At 40.4% G+C, this 21,000-nt stretch overlaps 1 protein-coding gene across 1 annotated transcript in view; it reads left to right on the forward strand.

Moving 5' to 3' along the window:
- Positions 1–7,821: 7,821 nt before the first annotated feature.
- LOC144517915 (transmembrane protein 132C) overlaps positions 7,822–21,000 on the forward strand; it is a 177,868-nt gene continuing 164,689 nt past the window's right edge. The window contains exon 1 of the mRNA XM_078250165.1: positions 7,822–8,494. Coding sequence (XP_078106291.1) covers positions 8,434–8,494 — 61 coding nt within the window. The 5' untranslated portion in view covers positions 7,822–8,433. The remainder of the gene's footprint in view (positions 8,495–21,000) is intronic.

The raw sequence follows: 21,000 nt of genomic DNA on the forward strand, positions 1-21,000 counted from the left end.
ACCATAAACCATTTACCAGAATGCAGAAAATGAAGGGTTTGACTTTCAAAATTTCAATTTTGCTCAAAAGTGGAAATCTCAATCCACCCCCCCCCCACCCCCAAAACCTAAAATTACACGCCCTTGGTACCTACACTGTACTAATAAGGCATGCAAAACAGATATTCCATTGCGTAAAATGATGTTAGACATGTAATAAATTAACATGATAGGCAACTGCAGTTGTGTGTGTGTACAGTAAGTACAGCATGCTGAATGATGGCTAAACAATGGTTGATTCAAACTCTGTCTTTAGGTGGCAGCAATGCATCACAGTCCAACACAGCGGGTCTCTGAGCTTGGAATGAATGTTACACAGCTGTTATTATACAGCACATGCATGAAGGCAAAGCCATCATGTAAATATATACATGGGCTATGCAAACAAACTGCACTGGGACAATATGCTTGCCACTCTGAAAGCTTCTCCTCTGAAGTGGAAAACAGAATGCAGTGGTTTAATCCAAGTTTGATTAATTCAAATGTTGTCACTTTTAAGACTTTTGTCACGTTATTGTTTTCACATCCAAGTCACCCGATCGATAAAGCATTGCTCCCTGAACGGATGGCAGCCTGCTCAGAATCCCTCTAATGTGGCTGAAAAGCTCTTTTGCTGTTTTCGAAACACGCACAATTTACCCTCGATTTTTTCGAGCCATGTGCTCATGAATAATGTCCTTTACCTCTCCTTTTACAAATCTGCCAGCGTTTAGTTCTTAAGTCTTTATGCACACACCTGTCAGGCGTCCCCCGGGTGAAGCATGCAATCTCTTTTTTTTCCCACTCTGAAATTAATTTGTACCTTTGCCACCATGTGGTTACACAGGAGCATTGTTTCTTGTCAGATAACAGTAACAGTAGGTGGCAACACACATCCAGTGTTTAGCCTTGAGAAAAAAGTGCCCCTGGTCATCATAATGTAAGGTTTGTAACGGCTTTTACAAAATTCCTCTAAGCCACTGTTATTTTTATTCTCCCTGTGGAAATGGAGTAAATGCACAAGTTGCCGTGACCTGAACTACTGATCAGGTATACTTATAGTTTTTCGGTCCTCTGTTAAAGCTAAGCGTTCAGCGATAACATGAAATTCAACAACTCACAAAGTCACAAACATTTCACATTGATACAGTTATTTAACCTCTCTCAATATATGTAATGAAACTCACAGTGATATCATAGGTACCAGAGAGTAATGGTTGTAGTTAAAAACAAAGCTTTGTCAAAAATATTACATTGTGCTGTTTGTCCTTTTCCTTCTGTCTAATTTTGAGCTAGATTGGTAGGATGGAAGCAAAGAAGGGGAAAAAGAGGGAAGATAACTGCAGTTCCATTCCTGTACCCCTCACACATAAAGTGTCTCTTTATCAAATTCAGGCCTCATCTATCAATACAAAGAACGGTATCGAAATTACTTTGTTGGCCACAAATCGTTGGCAATAGATTGAGCCTCTCTTGAAACAAGGCCATCATTTATCTGGTTCACATTTCCTCCTGAGGTGAAAGGGAGTAGGACACAATAAGACTTTCATTTGTTCCCTGGGTGATAGATGTAACCCCCTCGAACCTCGGATTACGAGATTACCACAAGTAAAAGAAGAATCTATTAAATATTTAGACCTGTTGGTGCCCTTTGAGATTCCCTTGATTTCCATCAAATAGTGCTGTCAGGGGAGCTGGAGGCACTCCCAACACCAAGGAGATTTACACAGCTACAAAGTATTCTGGGCTATGCAAAGCTGTGTAGTTTGTCCCGGCAGGGTGATGCATAAAGGAGAAGTTAATTACAGTGGACACAAAAGTACTTTTAAGATGTAATAAAACGGAACACAGAGAACTCTTCTGCTGCAGAAAAAGCTGCACACGCTGAGGGGAAAGGTGATAGAATAGTCGTGAAGGTGAAGGTGGAGGCAGTGAAATGATAATAGAGTGGCGTTGCATTGTGGTTTGGTTTCCTTCAGTTCCATACTGAGAGCCCTGAATTATCAGAACAGCGAGTCTGGGCCTAATGTCCTTTTGTGCTGGCAGCGTATTGCCGAGTGAAGATTGTGGATGGAAATAATCAGCCCTTTTAAAGGTCAGGGGAAGTTAAGCACACCCAAAGTAGACCATGACACATTCTGGCTGATAAGAAATAAATGTCTGTGGAAGGAAGACTGAGGAGAGTTCACCTTGTCCCATTTATGCTATCACGATTGCTCAACTGTCAGTCAAATATAATGGCACATAAGCACTCAAACCCAAGCACACTATAGGAAACTCTTCGCTCTGGCTAACATACTTTGTGTAATGCACTGAAATACTAATAGTGTGGTGGTCACTATAGCTTGATCTCATCTTTTAAGTTTTTCAGCATGGTAATATGTCAAATAAATATCTGTGTAAACTGAAGAGGGGGTGGGAGTTGTCAACATTCAACATTTCATTAAACATGGAGTAAGGTCATTTTTGGCCATGTGGGCAGTAGAAAACACTGATATGGCAAACATTTGCCTATTTACGCATCAAGATATGCAGCAACATTAGCATTCATTTGGACTTATGTTTCTGGCCACTGAGAGAATGTAATGTATGAATGTGCATTCTTCTTTTAGCTCTGTTTCTGGTCTCCTCCAAGTCCTGAGAAAAATATCTGGCTCTTCTAAATGTTCACGAGCTAATCGCTTACGTTGCTTGTGTAGCATACACACAGTCAGTTTTTTTTCCTGAAAACTGCTGTCTACAGCCAAAAACGAGCATGCTCCTGCAATAGAGGAAGCTGAAGTTTCAGCCCTACATAGCTAGCTAGCTGCTAATTTAAGTGTTGAGGCAGTAGGCCTATGCCAGTTTCGATTGGTAACTGGGGTAGTTGCGGTCCTGAAACTGCAGCTTCCTCTATTGAAGAAATGTCCCTGTGTAATGTGGCTCTCTAGGAAAAGCAAACTGATTCTGAGAAGGATCAAAAGTTGAACCAACTGCGAAACAGCACCAGGCCTAGAACTAGGTTCTTTTTGATCAAAAAAGGGTATACAAGAGCAATGAGACTGAACCAAACGGGCCGGAAACCAGAACAATGAGCTGAAACCACAAAAAAGCTCTGTGGAGCTGTGGGTTCATCACTATGAGTAGTAATAGTAGTAGTCATAGGATCCATTTAAAGGAATATTTTTACATTGTGGGCAGCCAGTCAACTAATGGAGACTCAGGTCACGCAGGTTACTGCCCCCAGGTAATAAATAGGGTTGCACATTCCCCACTCAAAACTGATGTGTTAATTAGTAAACTTTGGAGGTGCTGGTAGGTGGATTTTTTCTTACAGCTTTACAGAGCCAAGCTAGCCTCAACCCCCCCCCCCCCCCGAAAGAAAATATTAGAAATTCCCCAAATGTCTAACCATTCCTTTAACAGAAACATTTTGATTATAGACACTTAAAAGAAACACACTTATTGTCTCATTGTATTTACAGAGTAATTCAAGTGCTAACGTCTTCTTATGGAAAGGGCCTAACATTGCTTTCGGTAGAGTTTAAATCATATGGGACTAGTGATTAACATCACTGTGGGCTATTGGAAGGTCACTCTTTGCCTTCCTTCTGGGCATCAGTGTTGAAAACAGAGCGACAGACCCAGAGAGGCTGATAAGTAAATACAGTTTTAATGGGCTGTGAATGGCTGGTGGTAATCTGCGCAAGCCGAGAGTGGGCAAGGCACAGAGGGCGACAGGGCATTCTGCAGCGGTTATTATTAATGCTATCATAGATCAGATAGGCCAGGGGAGGAGAATGAAAGGTGGTGATGAATTTGGGGCCTCCTGTCTACCAACTGACTGAAGGACAAGCCTCAGAGGCTGGTTAAGGTCACAGATGAAGGATACCACCCAGAAGAAGACACAAGGGACCATTCATTACGTATAATATAGAGGATAGGAAAGTGTTTACCCCAGGGGCCCACTGAAAGTCACTGGGTGACAATGGTAAAGTTGAAAAACACAGCCTCTAGTGTGTTTCTACTCACCCATATGGTATTCTTAATATCTGAATACCCCACAATATACAAACCACAATTTGTTTTTAGTATTCTTGACAGAAAATCTGTACCCTTGCAGGAATCTATACTGCTGAACATTCCAAAGTAAAATCTGATGATCGGTGTCTGAAAGTGTAAATGCATGTTGAATGTTCAAATATGTTGTAGTATGACACATATGAGTGTCTGACATTTCAGTTTTCGGTCTATTTTCAAGGTATGAAAGCTTCCCGGTCTTTTTCAAGACATCAAAGACTTGAGGCCTTTCTCCAAACATCAAAGCCTTCCAACCAGACCTCGGAGAGGTCTGCAGATCTGAATATCGCACGTGTCAAGACAGTCGCTTGTATTTTTGCCTCCTAGACATCTCTTCAAATTCTACCTACAACTGCTCCACCTGTTTTGTAAAACTCCCATTTTTGTCCAAATAATGTGCCTTACCATCTTAAGAAGGGAGATGGTTGGTGTGTGAGTGTTTCACAGAAGCAAAGGAAATGGATTTACCATGTGTAGGACTGAGAGGGCTTCGGCTATTTCTTAATGACTTGCAGCTACAGACGATGTAACCCAAGTCCCAACCCCGTCTGGTGCTGTTTCTGATTTCCAGCTGTTGAATGGACCTCAGTGTAGCGTGGGCTTCAGGGGATTTGTTTGAGTGTCAGGCTTAAACGGGATACTTTTGGACAGTTACCAGCCTTTGTGTGAGTGATGTTCCAGCCCACCATTACAGCTAGCGAAGTGACTGCTCTACCTCTACACCACCTCTAATGCTTTTTACAGATGTACTAGAGTGGATTTGTTTCCACGATCAAATTGCACACACTTAGAAGGAAGCAAAACATGGCTCCTTGAGAAAATGCAAAGCCAACTAGAAAGGATGCCTTAATGTTAGAACAAATGCAGTGGCTGTAACTATGATTTAGTGGTCAGAGAGAGAGATTTTAAACTCACTCTTACCTTTAAAAAACGCCTTCATAACAACTAATGGGAGTAGTACCCACACACTCTATTCGTGTGATTTCCTTTTCTCTGCTTGACAGGCATTTTTAGATGTAACGGCTGCATACAGAGTCAAAGTATAGGTTGCGATACCACTTTTAGGCCACAACTTGCTTCGCTGATGTGCTTTAGTCGAGCTTGACAGTTGTGATAAACTGACTGACAGCATGTGAGATGAGTTTTAAGTAGGGCCCTAAAGCTACAGTACATAAATCCATGTGCATATAACTAAAATATATCAAATGTTTTTTTTTTGCTGAAAGCAGTGTGTGGTGTACCACATAAAGTACTATAGCATTGTAAGAAAACAATCCGATCATGATTGATTTGTGGTTTGTTTTCTATCATCTGCTAGCAGTGTTCAGTTCACCATGTTCTAAAGGCTTAATGACACACACAAGAATATATACATTTTCTATTAATCGCTCCATTCACTTCGATGATGTGCGAGTACAGTAGATAGATAAGAAAGGAGGATTGGTTCAAGGTAGGTTCACGCAGATACAGTGTAAAACAGTGTTACACTGTGGAAAACAGTGTAACAATTTATGACACAAATGTATGATATACAAATTAAAACAGAGAGATGATTTGTTCAGAGTTTTCACAGAATGGAATGTAACATATTCACAACAAACATTGTTCACATACAATTTCAGTTTAAAATGGTTAGTAATTGTCGCCTTGGTGTGTGATTCATTTTTGATAAAAACAAAACAAAACATGGCTTGACGCATGAAATCATACTGACATTATTGATACACTAATAACATCTTAAAATGAGCATCTTTCTTTACAATCACCGACCTGATGTTAGATCCTCGCTGTACAGTGAAGTGATCACAGCATGGCAGGCAAACAGAGCAATGAAACAAACCCTCATGAAAAGAATGATTAGACTGGTGGGTGACTCATCGGATATTTCTGTATCTAGCGTCCGTATCTTTCTTTCACAACACCATCTGGCCTGCACAGAAAAAAATAAATAAAAGAAAAGAAAATCTGGCTCACGGTTTAATCAACAACCAGATTACAGTAATAAACCGTATTTCATTTTCTGGGCTGACATTGTTTTAATTCATCAGCAACAACAATTACATGGTGGAGACCCAAAAAAATCTTTCAAACTATAGCTACACAACCATAGACGCTATATAAAGTCATCAGTGGTGGAAGAAGTATTCAGATCCTTTACTTAAGCAAAAGTACTAATACCACACTCTCTGTTACAAGTGCAAATCCTGCATTGAAAATGTTACTTAAGTAAAAGTATGTAAGTATCATCATGAAAATGTACTTTAAGTATTAAAAGTAAAAGTACTCAATGCAGAAAAATCCTCACATTTTAATAACTGGACACGATCCAAACAGTTCTGTCAATCAACTAAGTGTTTAATTGGCTAATCATTTCAATCAAGTGTAGGCCGTTACATTGTTGGGAAGTTTAATTTATAATAAAACATCACATTTTATAAACTAGATGTGTTTTGTTTGCAAAAATCTTAATTTGTAAAGTAACTAGTAACTAGAGCTGTCAGATGAATGTAGTGGAGTAAAAAGTACCATATTTCTCTCTGAAATGTAGCGGAGTAGAAGTAGAAAGTGGCATGAAAAGAAAAGACTCAAGTAAAGTACAAGCCCCTCAAATTTGTACTTAAGTACAGTACTTGAGTAAATGTACTTAGTTACATTCCACCACTGAACGTCATGTATTATATAGAGCCATATTTGCTGATGACAGTATTACCTATAATATGTTGTTGGACAACATTACCATACAGAACTTGTAATAGTCTGCTAGAAAATATTAGAAGGCTGTTTTACACATACTATTCAAGATGCATGCTGGGAAAGAGCATGTGTCTATCATCTGAATAGGAATGAGGTATGGAAAATATGAATGAAATGAATCAAAATGCAACAAAGACCCTGTAAACTCACTGTCCAGCACGGCAGCCATAACTTAACACACTGTAGTGACTGATTGCATCTCTCTCAGGATAACATGGCAGAGAGACGTCATCAGTGTCATGCTTTCATCAGTCACTTTAATCACTGGTTTCTAATTGGATCTTTATGGCGTGCATGTGTTAAGTGTCTGTTGCCTTCTGTCCTCCACCTTCACACCTGAGCAGCTCTGTTCAGCTCAGTTCATTTGCCATGCCACACGGGGTCACTAGTGCCTGCCGAGTGGCGCAATCATGCAATCAATCGGACATGTTCGATAACAACTTTTAAAGTCAGTCTTTTTGTCCACAGAGGGCACCGTTGTCGGTGAGAAAGTGTGAAAGGCATTCAGCAAGGAGGCAGATATGGCTTTGGTACAAACGCGTCCTATCTGAAGATAAGCTTTAATGGAGATGCCTTTGGTTTGAATGTGAATTCAGTTGGTCAAAAGTGTTTAATATAAATATTTATGTGTATGCTCACCACTACCTGTGAAGGATGATGCGTTGCTGGAGCGCCACACGCATCCCGATGTGTGCCAGCGCCAGCTTATTGTCACAGCTACAGGCTTTCTTCTCCTCTCTCGAAGCGCATTGGACGGCTGACAGTGCGTAAGCTCCACTGAAACTGCAGCCTATTGCCTGTCTACGTAAACATCGAAGGGCGAAGGCTTGAAACCGGACTTTCGCCTAATAGCCTATTTGAGCCACTTGGTGCTAAAGTGTAATTAGAAGCGACAGCTGCAACATTTGGCTCCGGGATCAGAGCTCTGCGCGCGCTGCTGTGGCTGCGGCGTGGCTGCTGGAGTTGCGCTCAGGACTTGCCTTGGTGCGGATATACGCTGACCTATGTTGCAATTTGAATATCTTTACTTTTGTAGATTATACCATGCATGACGCCAGATGGGAACTGCTTCTATTCGTCCCCAAGTGTCGGACTTTACGCACTGCATAGCAGCCAACTTCAGGTGCCTGGTAATGCGAGGGATACAGAGCAGATAAACTGACCAACTGAGGATAAGGGATTGAAACCGTTTTTTGAGAACATTGTTTTGGAGCTTACTGAGAAGTATTGGGAAGATGTATCACAATAGACGTTTCACCTTGGGTTTAAGCATTCTATCAGGCGTCTAAGCATCTTTCTCTTCCAAAAATGCTTCAAAGAGTGATGCAAAGCTGCGCGCAAGTTCCTTCTCTTCAGTTCTTGGAATTTTCAGACTAAAACAAGTAGACAAGACACAAGTGAAAAGGCTTTTAGATTTGTTTTTCACACGCGCTGTGCCCTTTTAGCATTTCCAAATGACTGGATGAGGCAATGACAATTTCACCACAAAAGATGCTTTTTTATGTTTTACTAACGATGCTGCAAGTAGGATTTTTTTCTTCGAATTAAGCCATTTCGACTTCCATACAATTTACAATTTTTGTGGGGATTCTTCTTTGCCTAATGACTCAAAGAAACATGTTGCGTATCCTTGCGCTTCAGTCGGCGGTGTTACTTTTTGGAGGTAAGCACAATGTCAGCCTGTTTGTCTTCTATACTCCACCGTTTTAACTGAGGAAATGTGTTTTTCTTACAAAGAACATGCAGCCAGACATGAAGAAGTATTTTGTGGCCAACACAGGACGAGTTCACGCCAGGGACAAATCCCACCTGAGACACAGATTTCTAAGGAGAGTTCATATCTGTTCAGTTATACATTATGCATTATGAAGAACACACCGCACCTGTAGGCCTACAACATACTCAAAACAGCTCTGGCCTTAAATAACATGTATCTCATGCATATTTCAATATGACAGGGGTTCTCTCTTGTACACCAGACACATCCTGGCTTTATTAACTCTCGGCTTGTCAGGTTTGTTAATCAAAATTCATCTCACAGACAATAATTATTTTATGGGTGAAGTTACATAAACCTGCAGTGGGGAGACATCATAATGGCTCAGATCACAACATGACATAAACAGTGACAATCTATTCATCTTTCTTTCTCTTTCTCTTTGCCTCTCTGACTTTTTCTCTGTCTATCTGACTTCTTGCTAAAACAATGAGAATGTATATGTGCACATGCCATTGCATCAGTCATATAGTGCCATAAGGAGGAGAGCAGCATTTACTTTGGCTCCAGATCTGTACATTCTGCCTTGCAGCCAGAATGTACAGATCTGGAGCAGCTGGTTGTCTGGCTAATGAATCCCTTCTGTTTTGTGGGAAAAGGGTTTAACATAAAATGCTATTTGAAAAATCTATCCGGTCCACTTTTGTGAATATTTTCTCTGGATAATACCTGGCATTAGCTGCTTTCTTTCTTATCAAACCAATAGAACTTTACACATTGTGGCTTTAAGTTTAGAAAAAAGATTTGTTCAAGGCTGTACCTTGTTTGCTGAATCAGCATCATTATATGCATGTAAAAGCAGTTAGAGTCAAAATACAAAAAAAACACCTTCGCTGAATTTACAGGTCACGCATTTCCAAAAACGTAATGCTAAACATTCTCAAACTGCATCTCACACATCTGCTATGCACGTACACCTTGATTATACTTCTCTCTCACAGCTCCAGAGGATGACTCTTATTTGACAGCGCCTCTGTTGTGAGTGCTGACTCACTGTCTTGATGTGCACGGTAATGATGTTTGCCATATGCCAAGGCCGTCTCAGTAACCATACACACAGTACGATCCTAATTGAGCATTGTGTGTCATAAAGCTGCAGGACACAGCTTCTCACTGTGAATCTAGTGATGGAAATTGATAACACACTCCAGGAAATGAGAGGATCAAATCCATGCTGGAAAAATGCTTGCACAGCATAATGAAGCCATAATTAGGGAGGGAAACCTTCTGGTGTGACTGTGACTATGCCCTTTGTTTGGGAAAGCAGAAATGCCATAAGGGCAGGGAGCTACTACACTTAAAATATTGCTTAAAAACACATTGAATAAAAAGTCATCGTGATAAAGATAAGGACTAAAGGTCTTTTTCTGTTTTCAGAGAACTGGCCCTTATATTTTTAAAAGTCTGTCCTGTCGTCTATTAATTGAATTGTGTTCCGATAAGACACCTCGCTCGGATTCCCGAGTGCAATACCCAATCTTCCCTCCCTTCATCTCATCCTTGAGCTTAACAAGATCCAAAAGGGGATCAAGCAAGGATAGCCTTCAGTCTACATCTTTAAGTACTAAGCACACAGCCCGTGCTGTCTCTTGTCCCAGCTATGTGTCTGTCCTCATGCGTTTATATCCCTGTAAAGGGATTGGGCTTGTCCTGTAGGATCTTTGGAACACCAACATTTTGTTAACCCAGCAGAGATTCTTAGGTTCTTTCTCAGAAGAGAGTTTTTTTTTTTTAATCTGTCATTGTCCTTTAGAAAGATCCACTGCTGTGGTCCTGTGCCCCAGTGCTGTGGTGGCACGCGTCCAGCTCCTCTTCTCTTGCCCCTGGCACTCGTTTAAGCCTCACAACTCATGTCCTTGAGCAAGCAAGGGCCAAGAAATGAGAGAGAGGGGAGACATACTGCATGCACAGAAAACAGTTTGTTTTCACTGGAAAGGGAAAATGTGACTCCAGTCAATGGACTTATCTGTATGATATGTAAGTTCAGTTTAAAATCTCAGCCGTGTAAAAACAGTTTAACTTCCAGCTGAAAGAGCACACGATACTGATGCTGTTTCTCTTCATGCTTTGCGACTTAAAATGTATGTCTTTATTTGCATACCGCCGAATGTCTGGGTCTCTTTGGTTTAGGTTGTACGATATGAAATTGAAGCTGGACGTTTTTTTTTTTTGTTAAATTAAAGACAACTACGTGGCCTGATTTCATCAACATTGCGTTGGACGTTTCCATTTTGACTTTACTTCTCGTCGTAGTGTTTTATCGCACTGGATGATTCCAGGAAATCTCACCAAGACCTACTAATCCTGAATTCTGTTGCAAACCTTTAACAGCTCATCAATTGTACTCGTAGTATAGGAAGCATATGGTCATTACAACTTAAATGAGGTCTGTCTTAAGTGAGCTTCCATTGGTTAAGGCCCATAACATAAGTCACTTTGCTGGTTTGTTGGCGTTCGCTGGGTTATAGCATTTATTCAGGGATCAGAGAACATGAAAAGAACAGAAGAAATCCCTGGCTTGGTGGAATTCTTATCAAGGCTATCTTTCAGCTAAGCTTTGAGTGCACTGTGGTGCACTTTTTAGATTTGTGAGGGAGGACACTGATAAAAAGAGGCAGATTTTTCCTTTCTCTCAAATCCAATTTTGGCGTAGCTTGGATGTTTTCTGCAGCTCTCTTCATGCAGGGAGAAAGGAAAAGAGAATCACAGTGGCAGCACGGTGTTAAGATGGGTTTGGACTTCTCAGCTGTGTAATTACCAACCATCACAAATGTTTAGTGCCATTTGTTTGTGTGTCAAATTGTGCACCTTTGTTTGTTTAATGACAGTTTTATGAAACACAGTGAGTAGGTGGACTCTCATTTAAATCCCTTGTACTGCTCTTTCATGCTAATTATACTTAAAGCGTGCGTGGGAAGCATACATTGTAGCTTTTCAATAACTTAGTCAAAAAAAGGGGGTTTTGCCCTCATAAATTCATACATCATCAGTATAATGTCCTATAATATTCCCACAAAGCACATCTGCCACGTGTTAATTGGCTCCTTATAACTGCTGTGATCTCACATTCAATTTAATCAAATTTCATGATTAGGAAAGGTGAATGGAGGAAATCTGTTTAAAAGCTTTAAAGGGAGGGGTTGTGAATGTGTTTTTGTGTGTCTGTGTGTGTGTGTGTGTGTGTGTGCCTGAAGAGGGGGGTCATTTTAATAATTGACAAACATGCTGATGCAGTGTTTGTGCATTCTCTCATCAGTGGATAGTTGTGTCCGAACAGAGGACTCCCACCTCATAAATCTGTCGGGGAGTTCACAGCCAGACTGTGTGCGCTCCAGTCGACTAGGTGTGGTGCAACGGAGGCAAAACACCAGAGACCACCAGCTTGTGTCAGACTGCAGGCTGTCTCAAAGTAGGGCTGTGCCATTAATCCAATTTTTAATCGTGATTACGATGTTGGCTGCTAACGATCACAAAAACAGAATAATCGATAAAAAAAACGATTATTTGGCGCATTACGTTTTGCAAGTAAATTCTTATTTTGTCTCTCTGAATGAAATAAAAACGTAAAACGGGAAGTATTGATTTTCCAAAAGTCAATGAGTAATCGTGTTGAATAATCGTGATTTCAATATTGACCAAAATAATCGTGATCACGATTTTTTCCATAATCAAGCAGCCCTATCTCAAAGTCATACTTTATTAATGTAAACGCAAAGTTAGTTCATGAACTCAGGCTGCACTGGACATTTCAATTTAGAAGGAAAAGGAGAGGAAACTTACTCCTATTCGTCACATACACACAGTACAGTTGTAGTATGTAGTTCAGTGTGTAGTGAAATTCAATTACTGCATTTAACCCATACTAAGTATTAGGAGCAGTGGACAGCTATACATACAGCATCCAGCACAACTCTTGATTGAAAAAAACTTGTCTTGTGAATGAAGTTAAAACAGCCATGCAAGCAGTTCTGTGAGACTTCAACGTCAGCATGCTCACAATAACAATGCTAACATGCTGATGTTTAGCAGGCAATGTTTGCCATGGTCATCCTCTAAGTTTAGCAAGTGTTACCATGCTAACATTGACTAATTAGTGCAAAACACAAAGTAAAACTGAGCCGTTTGGTCATAAAACAAAGTATTGGACAAATTAACATTTTAACCTGATGGTGGCGCTGGTTGAAAAGTCTTGGGACCGCTAAAAATTGTTAAAATTTTTAACTCTCTGGGCACCACAAATTGTGCACCCAATTAAATGTCAATCCATCCAATAGTTGTTGAGACATCCCACTCAACCCCATTGTTGGACTGGAGAAAAGATCAGAGGATCACCAAAGTCTGTATTAAATTTGTGCCTGGACCAAAGCATCATTGCGATCCATAGAGCCCTAGCGCTATGGCTAAATCTCTTACTGAGAAGTCACTTAAAAGATCACATTAAATTTTCCGAAGAAATATTTTTCAGCAGAATTAGAGACTCTTCTTTTACTTTGAAAGCTGATGAAAAGAAATAATAACTATGTTGAAAATTGTTCCCCTAATACTCGACAGCTTAGAGTAAAAGACACTGGGATGCAGCTTATTAGTAATGGTTTCAGCTCTTACTGTAAACATATGCCTGATGTTTTCTTCTGTTTGCTCAGTGGGCTTTAAAGTGCCCATATTATGAAAAAAACACTTTTTCTGGGATTTGGGGTGTTATTTTGTGGCTCTGGTGCTTCCACACGCATACAAACTTTGAAAAAAAAACCCATCCATGCTGTTTTGAGTGAGATACGGGTTTCTAAATGTAACCTGCCTTCAGTCTCCGGGTGAGCTGTTCAAAATCTGCAGGGCTTTCTACGTCACTAGCCGAAACGAGGTGGCTAACCGTAGCATGCTAGCGCTAGCATGCTAGCTCGTACTGAATGTCAAAACACTGCTACAACACACACTTGTTCACCATAATCTACAAAAGAACTACTTACATGTCCCTATTCTGCAGGTATTCCACGCAAAGTTAGAAGGGTGCCCTCGTTTAGAAGAAGTCTCCCGGCTAATCCTGCCTTGTACTACTGAAGTTGTAGAAACAAACAGCTAGCTAGATGATGTGATCCTACCTAGCTACTGCGCATGTGCGACTGCCAACAAAGATGTTACAGCAGTGAGAGGTCTCACTCTGTAGCTAAAACAGAGACCTGAACACAGGGTGAAAAGAGGAGCTGCAGCAATGTGCAGTACAACAAAAATATGGTGTTTTTTGAAAATCAAACCATGTAAACCTATTCTGGTACAACCTCAAAATACAATTATGAACCTGAAAATGAGGATAATATGGCCACTTTAATACAAACTCAACTACATTATAACTATAAAAAATAATTTCTCCCATACACACTGCTCAGACATCTTCACACTGTTGAGAAATAATGCTTTATTCCCTGCAGATAACCCCAATTGCAATTGCATTTACTGTCTTTATGTTGTCACCTCTGCCTTTACTGTCAGTGTTCAAACTATACCGTGGCCTTTGGGGGAGCCCACTTCATTTTTTTTTTTCGTTGTGCGCTTTCGACTTACAATGACTTACAAAGATTCATAACAGCTACAAGTGTATGCACTATGCAGGATTTACCCTATTATACTTTATCGACAGGAATTAATAGGTCAAACGGCAAACAGCCACCCACAAATAGTCTATAAGCATCAGGCTGTCTTTGAGATTTCACATGAACAACTACGGCTACCGAAGAATACCATAATTCCTCCGTTCAATTAGGCCTAAGCGATGCACCCCAAGCTTCCATCCTTAACAAACATACATGTATATCAGCTCTTCCAGCCTCGCCACTGCTGGCTGATCCAATTTAACAGGAGAGAGGAGCAAGAGGGGTTAGGATCGTGGCCGGCCTCTGACGAGCTGTTACCACCACCATCTTCAGCCAGAGAGGACATTATTTCTTCAGCTTCTTCTTAAGTTGTCACCCGCTGTTGTCACGGGAGGTGTGCTAACAGGGCTTGCAGCAGGTGAATCGGTCGTACTATTAACGTCACTGCTATACAATTTCTTAGTAGAACCTAAATTAATTAAACTGTCTTGATTTATTTTTGCCGTGGCTATATGATGCTAACTGCAGAATGGATTTCAAGGACTTTGCGCGCCGATTAATGGCCTCCAACGTTTATATTCTTTCTACGAATCTTTGAGTTAACATGTACTAAACATGAGTTGAATTTGCACCGCAGCGCCGCCATGCCTTGATGCTCATGACAAGAATAGCATGTATAGTTATCTTTATTGAAGTGAATTAGGTTTAAATCGCCGTCATGCATGAATGAATATTTTTGCAATTGTACACATAATAATCCACGATGATCACATTACACGAAACTGAAATTGCACGTCAAAATGACACATTGTCAATATTTTTAGAGACCCCCCAAAATTTCACAAATCCCGTTTTCAGGGGAGCCCATGTCTTATTAAGGGGAGCCGAGCTCACCCGTAGTTCGCACCCTGTTTACTGTAAATGTTTGTACTGCTGAGCATTTTTATTCTGCATGAAAGAGGAGGGAGAAAATAGATTTGCACTGTTTATTGTAATGTGAGAGCTATTGAATCTTGGGATATTCAAAAAAAAAACCCACCAGACTAAGAAGTGGATTATGTTTGTATTACTTACAATACACATTAATAAAATGCCATTAGCCTGGGAGCTTTCTCTGGAAACAAAAACTTCTAGGACAGCGTCCCACAATATTAGATATTAATGTAATATATCCCGCATCAAGGCTTAAACAATATGCACCCAAGAACTTAATTTCCTTGTAACTGTGGGTCTTCTTTGCAAGCACAGATGTGAATATGAGAAAGAAATAACATTTGTTCTGAATTAAAAGTTTTAAAATAGCACAGTCTATAAAGAATTATTTTGTATCACAGGTATATTTTTTCAGCCAGTTATAGCTTGTTATGTGCTGTTCCTCAGCCTGGTCTTGCTTCCTTCCTGTCAGCGGAGATGCATCCATAACTCCAATTGGTTATGCATTTTTGATTTGAGTAATCACGAGCAGGTGGCTGGACAAAAGGCTGTCAAATCTGAGAAAGTGGAGCACTTGGTTGTTTGCGGAGCTGTCGCTGTCTATCAGAGGCATCAGAGCTTAATGCATTAAAGGCAATGATCTGACAGGTACATATTGTCAAGGCCCATTGACTTCTTTGTAGTGTGGCTGATTGATTGTCAAGATAATGGTAAAATGGGAGTTGTGCTCCTCTTCGTGATTCAAAGTGGTGTGCTCATGCAGTAGAATGCCGAACAGCAGCCTTAAAACTACCATAGAATTTTAATTTAAGAAATATATTAGTTTTGTCCCTTGAGCAGTCCGTTCTGTCTGTAAATAATCACTATTGTCTGCTGCAGCTGGAACAAGACCGGGGAGTTTGTTGTGCCCTCTCATCTGTGACAGCAAACCAATGTACAGCTGCATAGGGAATGACTTATGGGAGATGAAAAGGTGCCTCTGACACAGCACATTTTATAATTTATAAACCAATAGCATTAGCCTGATATAAAACTCGTTTGGATATAAAAAGAAATCACTATGTATGCAATCACCATATTTATGGTCAGTGTCTGGGCTTTACATTAGCGTAACATAAAATGTCAGGTCTAGTGGCTCACTTTGACTGAGGGCTGTTTCTGTTCAAAATATATCTGAATTATCAGACCAATGAATATGCTTATCTCTTGTTTTCACTAACAGTTGCTCTGTTAGTATGAATTCATATATCTGTTCTAAAATTGCTTTAAAGGAACAAAGTATCAGCAATACACATGAACAGAGCAACAAAGCACTATCAAAGTGAGAATAAAATATGGTACAATATCATCTGCATTTTGTTTTTTTAGCAAATACCGTATCTTCAAATCAACCAAGGTAGATGCTTTAAAAAAAAACTTTAAATTAAAAAAACTAAAATAAAGTTGTATAAAATCTCAAATGTAATTTCATCCATTGACATTACATAAAGCCTAGTCCTCGTCACATTCTGCATTTATTAAATCTTACATGATAAGATAACTTAAGGACTGCTGCAATGCAGTATACTTCATTTAGACCTGACCAATAAATTGTCTGGTTTGTCCACCAAAAAGCATTGTGAGGTTTATTTTTCAGCCGTAAAATGGTATCTTGCACATTATTTTTTTATCTGCATGATTTTTGTTAATTTAGCCACTAGGGGGCAGCACAACAATATGTAAACACAACACTGACATATTATCAGCCTATCGAGTTAATATGACTGACTGTTGACTGTTGACCTCACATCCAGCAGACTCGGAGCAACATTAGCATTCATTTGAAGTTGTGCTTCAGGCAACTCACTCTCTGCTTTGGTCTCTCCACACACTCCAGCGGGAAATATCTGGCTCTTTAGCTGCTAAATGCTTCACTGTGTTCATTAGCCAGTTGCTAACTTTGTCTGTCTGCTGGTTTGTGCTGGGCAGGTTGTGAACAGTGGGTTTATCTGTGAAAACTGCTGCCGGCGACTGCAAACAGGGATGATGAAAGCGCTAAAATTGAATAAGAACAGTAATATAGTTGGCTATAAAACCAAAACAATGAGCTAAAAGATGCTAAAATACTCTGAGGGGAGAGTCAGTGACTTCACATCACAAGTCATTAGCCACTGTTAATATACAAATACTGAGTAATGCAGCTTTAATAACCAGATGTTAGTGATCCCTGTCCAAAATGTAATGTGTCTATGTAAAAAGAAAATTGATATTGACCTATCTAGTGACAAACTGAAATGCATATAATGTATACTGTGACTATATGTTGTGTTTCATTATATAAAGGCTGCATTAATCAATGTGCTTCAAATTGGACCGACTGGGCTGACAGAAAGTTAAAATCCAATGTTCTGTGTTGTTTATCGAATGTGATGTTTCTTGATTTCTTTGACTTTTAAAACCGATACTCAACATAAATACATCTATAGAACAATCATTTGTTCATTTACTACAACTCAGTAGTGTAATGGCCCAAAGTACACTCTGACCATTGGCTTGATGGTACTTGGTGTAATTGGAATGCCAGTGTATATGTGCGTCCCTCAGTCCTGACACAATCACCAGTTCCTAATCAGTGTGAAAGTAATGGCCACCTCAGAGTACAGTCAGTGTGCAAGTTAGTCTGGCAGGAGTGGCTCTAACTTAATGAACTCCCGCGATTGAACTCACTGAGTCAGCGTGACTGTGGTCATAGACAAAGAGCACAAAAGTCTCCTGATGCACTTTAACTTTCATGATCTTAAAAGCTATGTCCTTATATTGATTTATCCTAAGTTTTAACAAACATGTAGGGTATTGTAAGTTGCCCCCCACCTGGCCTAAGCCACTGGGAATTATTGTTTAATGTATTTTTCAGAAATTTTTTAAACTACAGTTACAGTGGGGTAGCCTGGCTCCGCCCTCCTACTTACTTCCGCTCAATTTTCATTTCCCTTCAGTACTCCGTCTGGGTTTGTGGTATATTCTTGGGTTTTCTCCGGTCAAATATTTGTAGGTCCAATCAGCGAACAGAGGGAGTGGCTGCGAACGATGACGCTGAGGACGTGCCCTAGAAAGATGCGAGCGAAGCCATTCGGTCCGTTGTGGCAGCAATGCTGCCGAATATCCAGAAGTTAAAGGCCGAGCAAGAACAATATTTGCTGAGTTTTGTTGGTGGCCATGATGTTGTGGCCCTCCTCCGGTTCGGGAAAAGTTTGATTTTCCAGCTCGCTCCGTTAGTGGTGAAGGAGTTGGCTAAGGCTAACGCTAGCGATGCTAATGCTAAATATAAGGCGATAGTTGTTGTCGGTCTCCCCTCTTGTTGCACATGCGCATGACATACGTCACGACCAAACGTTAGCGATTGGTTATGGCAGATCCAGAGTGGCTCTGGGCAGATCCAATAGTTTTAAACTTCAACAGAGTACCCGCCTTCAAGGAAGTTAACGGAGTCAATGGAGAGAGGCCAGACTCTCTGTACAAATGAAATGTACGAGAGTCTGGTAGGACCAGGCTAACAGTGGGGTGGCTTGATTGGAAAATTAGAGGTAGTCATATTTTCCACTTTTAGCAATGACTTAAAGACCTCAATTTATGCTCATTTTCAGGTTCATAATTGTAACTAGAGGTTGCATCAGAATCGGTTTACATGATTTAATTTTCGAAAAACGCCATATTTTTGTTGTACTGAACATTGCTGCAGCTCCTCTTTTCACCCTGTGTGTTGAGCTCTCCGTTTTAGCTACCGAGTGAGGCATCTCACTTCTCTTTCATCTTTTTTGGGAGTCTCACATGCGCAGCATCTAGGTATGGACTACTAGCCAGTCAGAAGCAGAGTAGGGCGGGCCATGACAAGCAAGCTAGTGTGATCCAAAACAAACCTGCTTCAGCCAGTAACCATGGCTTCGGCTCAGCCGTACATGTTCGAACCCGAGTCTGATCTCAAAACACAGGCAGAAAAACCCGAACCAACTTCGCAACATAGACTGGAGCAAGACGTTTTAGAGTGGTAAATTATTTAAATGTTAACAAATTAGTCTTTCATACGTAACGTTTTAATTCTGCACTGTCTCCTGGACATGGCGATACAACTATCTGAACACTTCGGGCTCCTCTCTAACTAGCTTGGTTTAAGGGCGTGCCACACTAGCAGCTAGGCGAGCATTATAACGAGTGTTACAAAGTGACGCAAAATGACGCGCGTTTGTCACTGAAGTAAAGGCTGGACTACAATAGAGCTGTTTGGAGCAGTTTGTGAACAGTGTTTTCTGTGGGAGATGGTAAGTCCCTTTGGGGTGGACTTTGGGCTTTTCACTTTGTAAACCTATTACATGCACAAAAAAGATATATAACAATAAAGGAAAGGGAAAAAGCCAAAAAGCATAATATTAGCACTTTAATGTCGGCCCCTATGGAATCTGTCTTTTTTAAATTCTCAGTTTCTTGATTTCATTCATGATTCTGTTATCACAGAAACTATTTGGCTCTACATTAATGCTGCCATAAGTCTGTGACTGGCCCCAGCCGGCCCCTCGTCGAAAAATAAAGACACTTGCCACCGGGCTAAACAACTTTTCTGGGGGAAACGCTAAACGTGTAGCAATAATTTTACGCTGTCATCTTGCCCTGGCTGTTTAGCAGCCTGCAGTGCTCGATTTTTGGCAGCGTGGAGTGTTCATGTTTCTTTGTTTTCCTCATGCTAGGGGACAGTGAGCTGATGACGAGGGAGGATTACATTTGTCCAGTCACAACATACACAGCGTGGGCTATTGTAAGTCATTGACCCTGTGGTGCTCAGTGGTGTTGCACAGGCCAGGAGGGGCGGCGCTGGCAGTTAGCATATCCTGCCGCAGCTCGTTCTAAACCACTATCTGCAATATTGCAGATTCTCCTCTTAACCCAGAGGCCCTCAATTTCACACAAATTGGAAGGAGCCATAACGAGCTGAGACAGAATGACCCCAATGATAATAAAGGGTTAGCCTAAACATATTACAGTAAAATTTAAATTGGGACATAAAATTGTATAAGGATCTGAATGCAACACTGAATGCTGTCTTACTCACCTGCTCACAATTACAATTTGGATTTATATATTATATCATATCATTTGTATTAGCCATATAAATAGCATAGCTTTATGGGTGACAATGTCGGTTGGTAGGTTTCTCTGTCACTACATTATTCCAGACTGAAATATCTCTCAAAATGTTGTACCGACATTCATGGTCCCCAGAGGATGAATCGTAATGACTTACGTGATCTATATATAAGTATCAAATGGATTGAAATGAATTTGGTACAGAAATTTACATTCCCCTCAGGGTGAATTGCAGTCACTTTTCATCTAGTGCCATCGTCAGGGAAACATTTAAATTTGTCCAATAGCCTACTTCAGGGATCTTCAACAGGGTGTCCGGGACCCCTAAGGGGTCCTCAGAGTCACTGCAGGTGGGGGTCCAAATTATTGTTAATTTTTGAAAGTTTTTTTCAAAAATTCAAATGTCTTAACATGAATCCAACATATTATTATGTAAGGTAGTCACTAAGGTAGCCATTCAAAGATAAAGTTAATCCTAAGGGTTTACTGTGCCACATGTATTTGTAAAATCAAAAGATGATTTTTTTCATGCCGACAATTATAATTTTAATAGCTTAGTGTTCTATGCACTAAAAAGGTATGTGTAAAGGCTAAGCCCAGTTAATTTTATACAATATATGTAGTAGGGGGTCCCTGCTCTGTCTCTCTTTCAGTTAAGGGGTCCTTGACCTAAAACAAAACAAACGTTTTTTAGACCCCTGGCCTACTTGGTTTATGAGTACATGCAAACTAATCACATTCCAATCAGCCTCAGCT

The sequence above is a fragment of the Sander vitreus genome, chromosome 5 (assembly GCF_031162955.1).
Source record: "Sander vitreus isolate 19-12246 chromosome 5, sanVit1, whole genome shotgun sequence".
Classification (NCBI taxonomy): domain Eukaryota; kingdom Metazoa; phylum Chordata; class Actinopteri; order Perciformes; family Percidae; genus Sander; species Sander vitreus.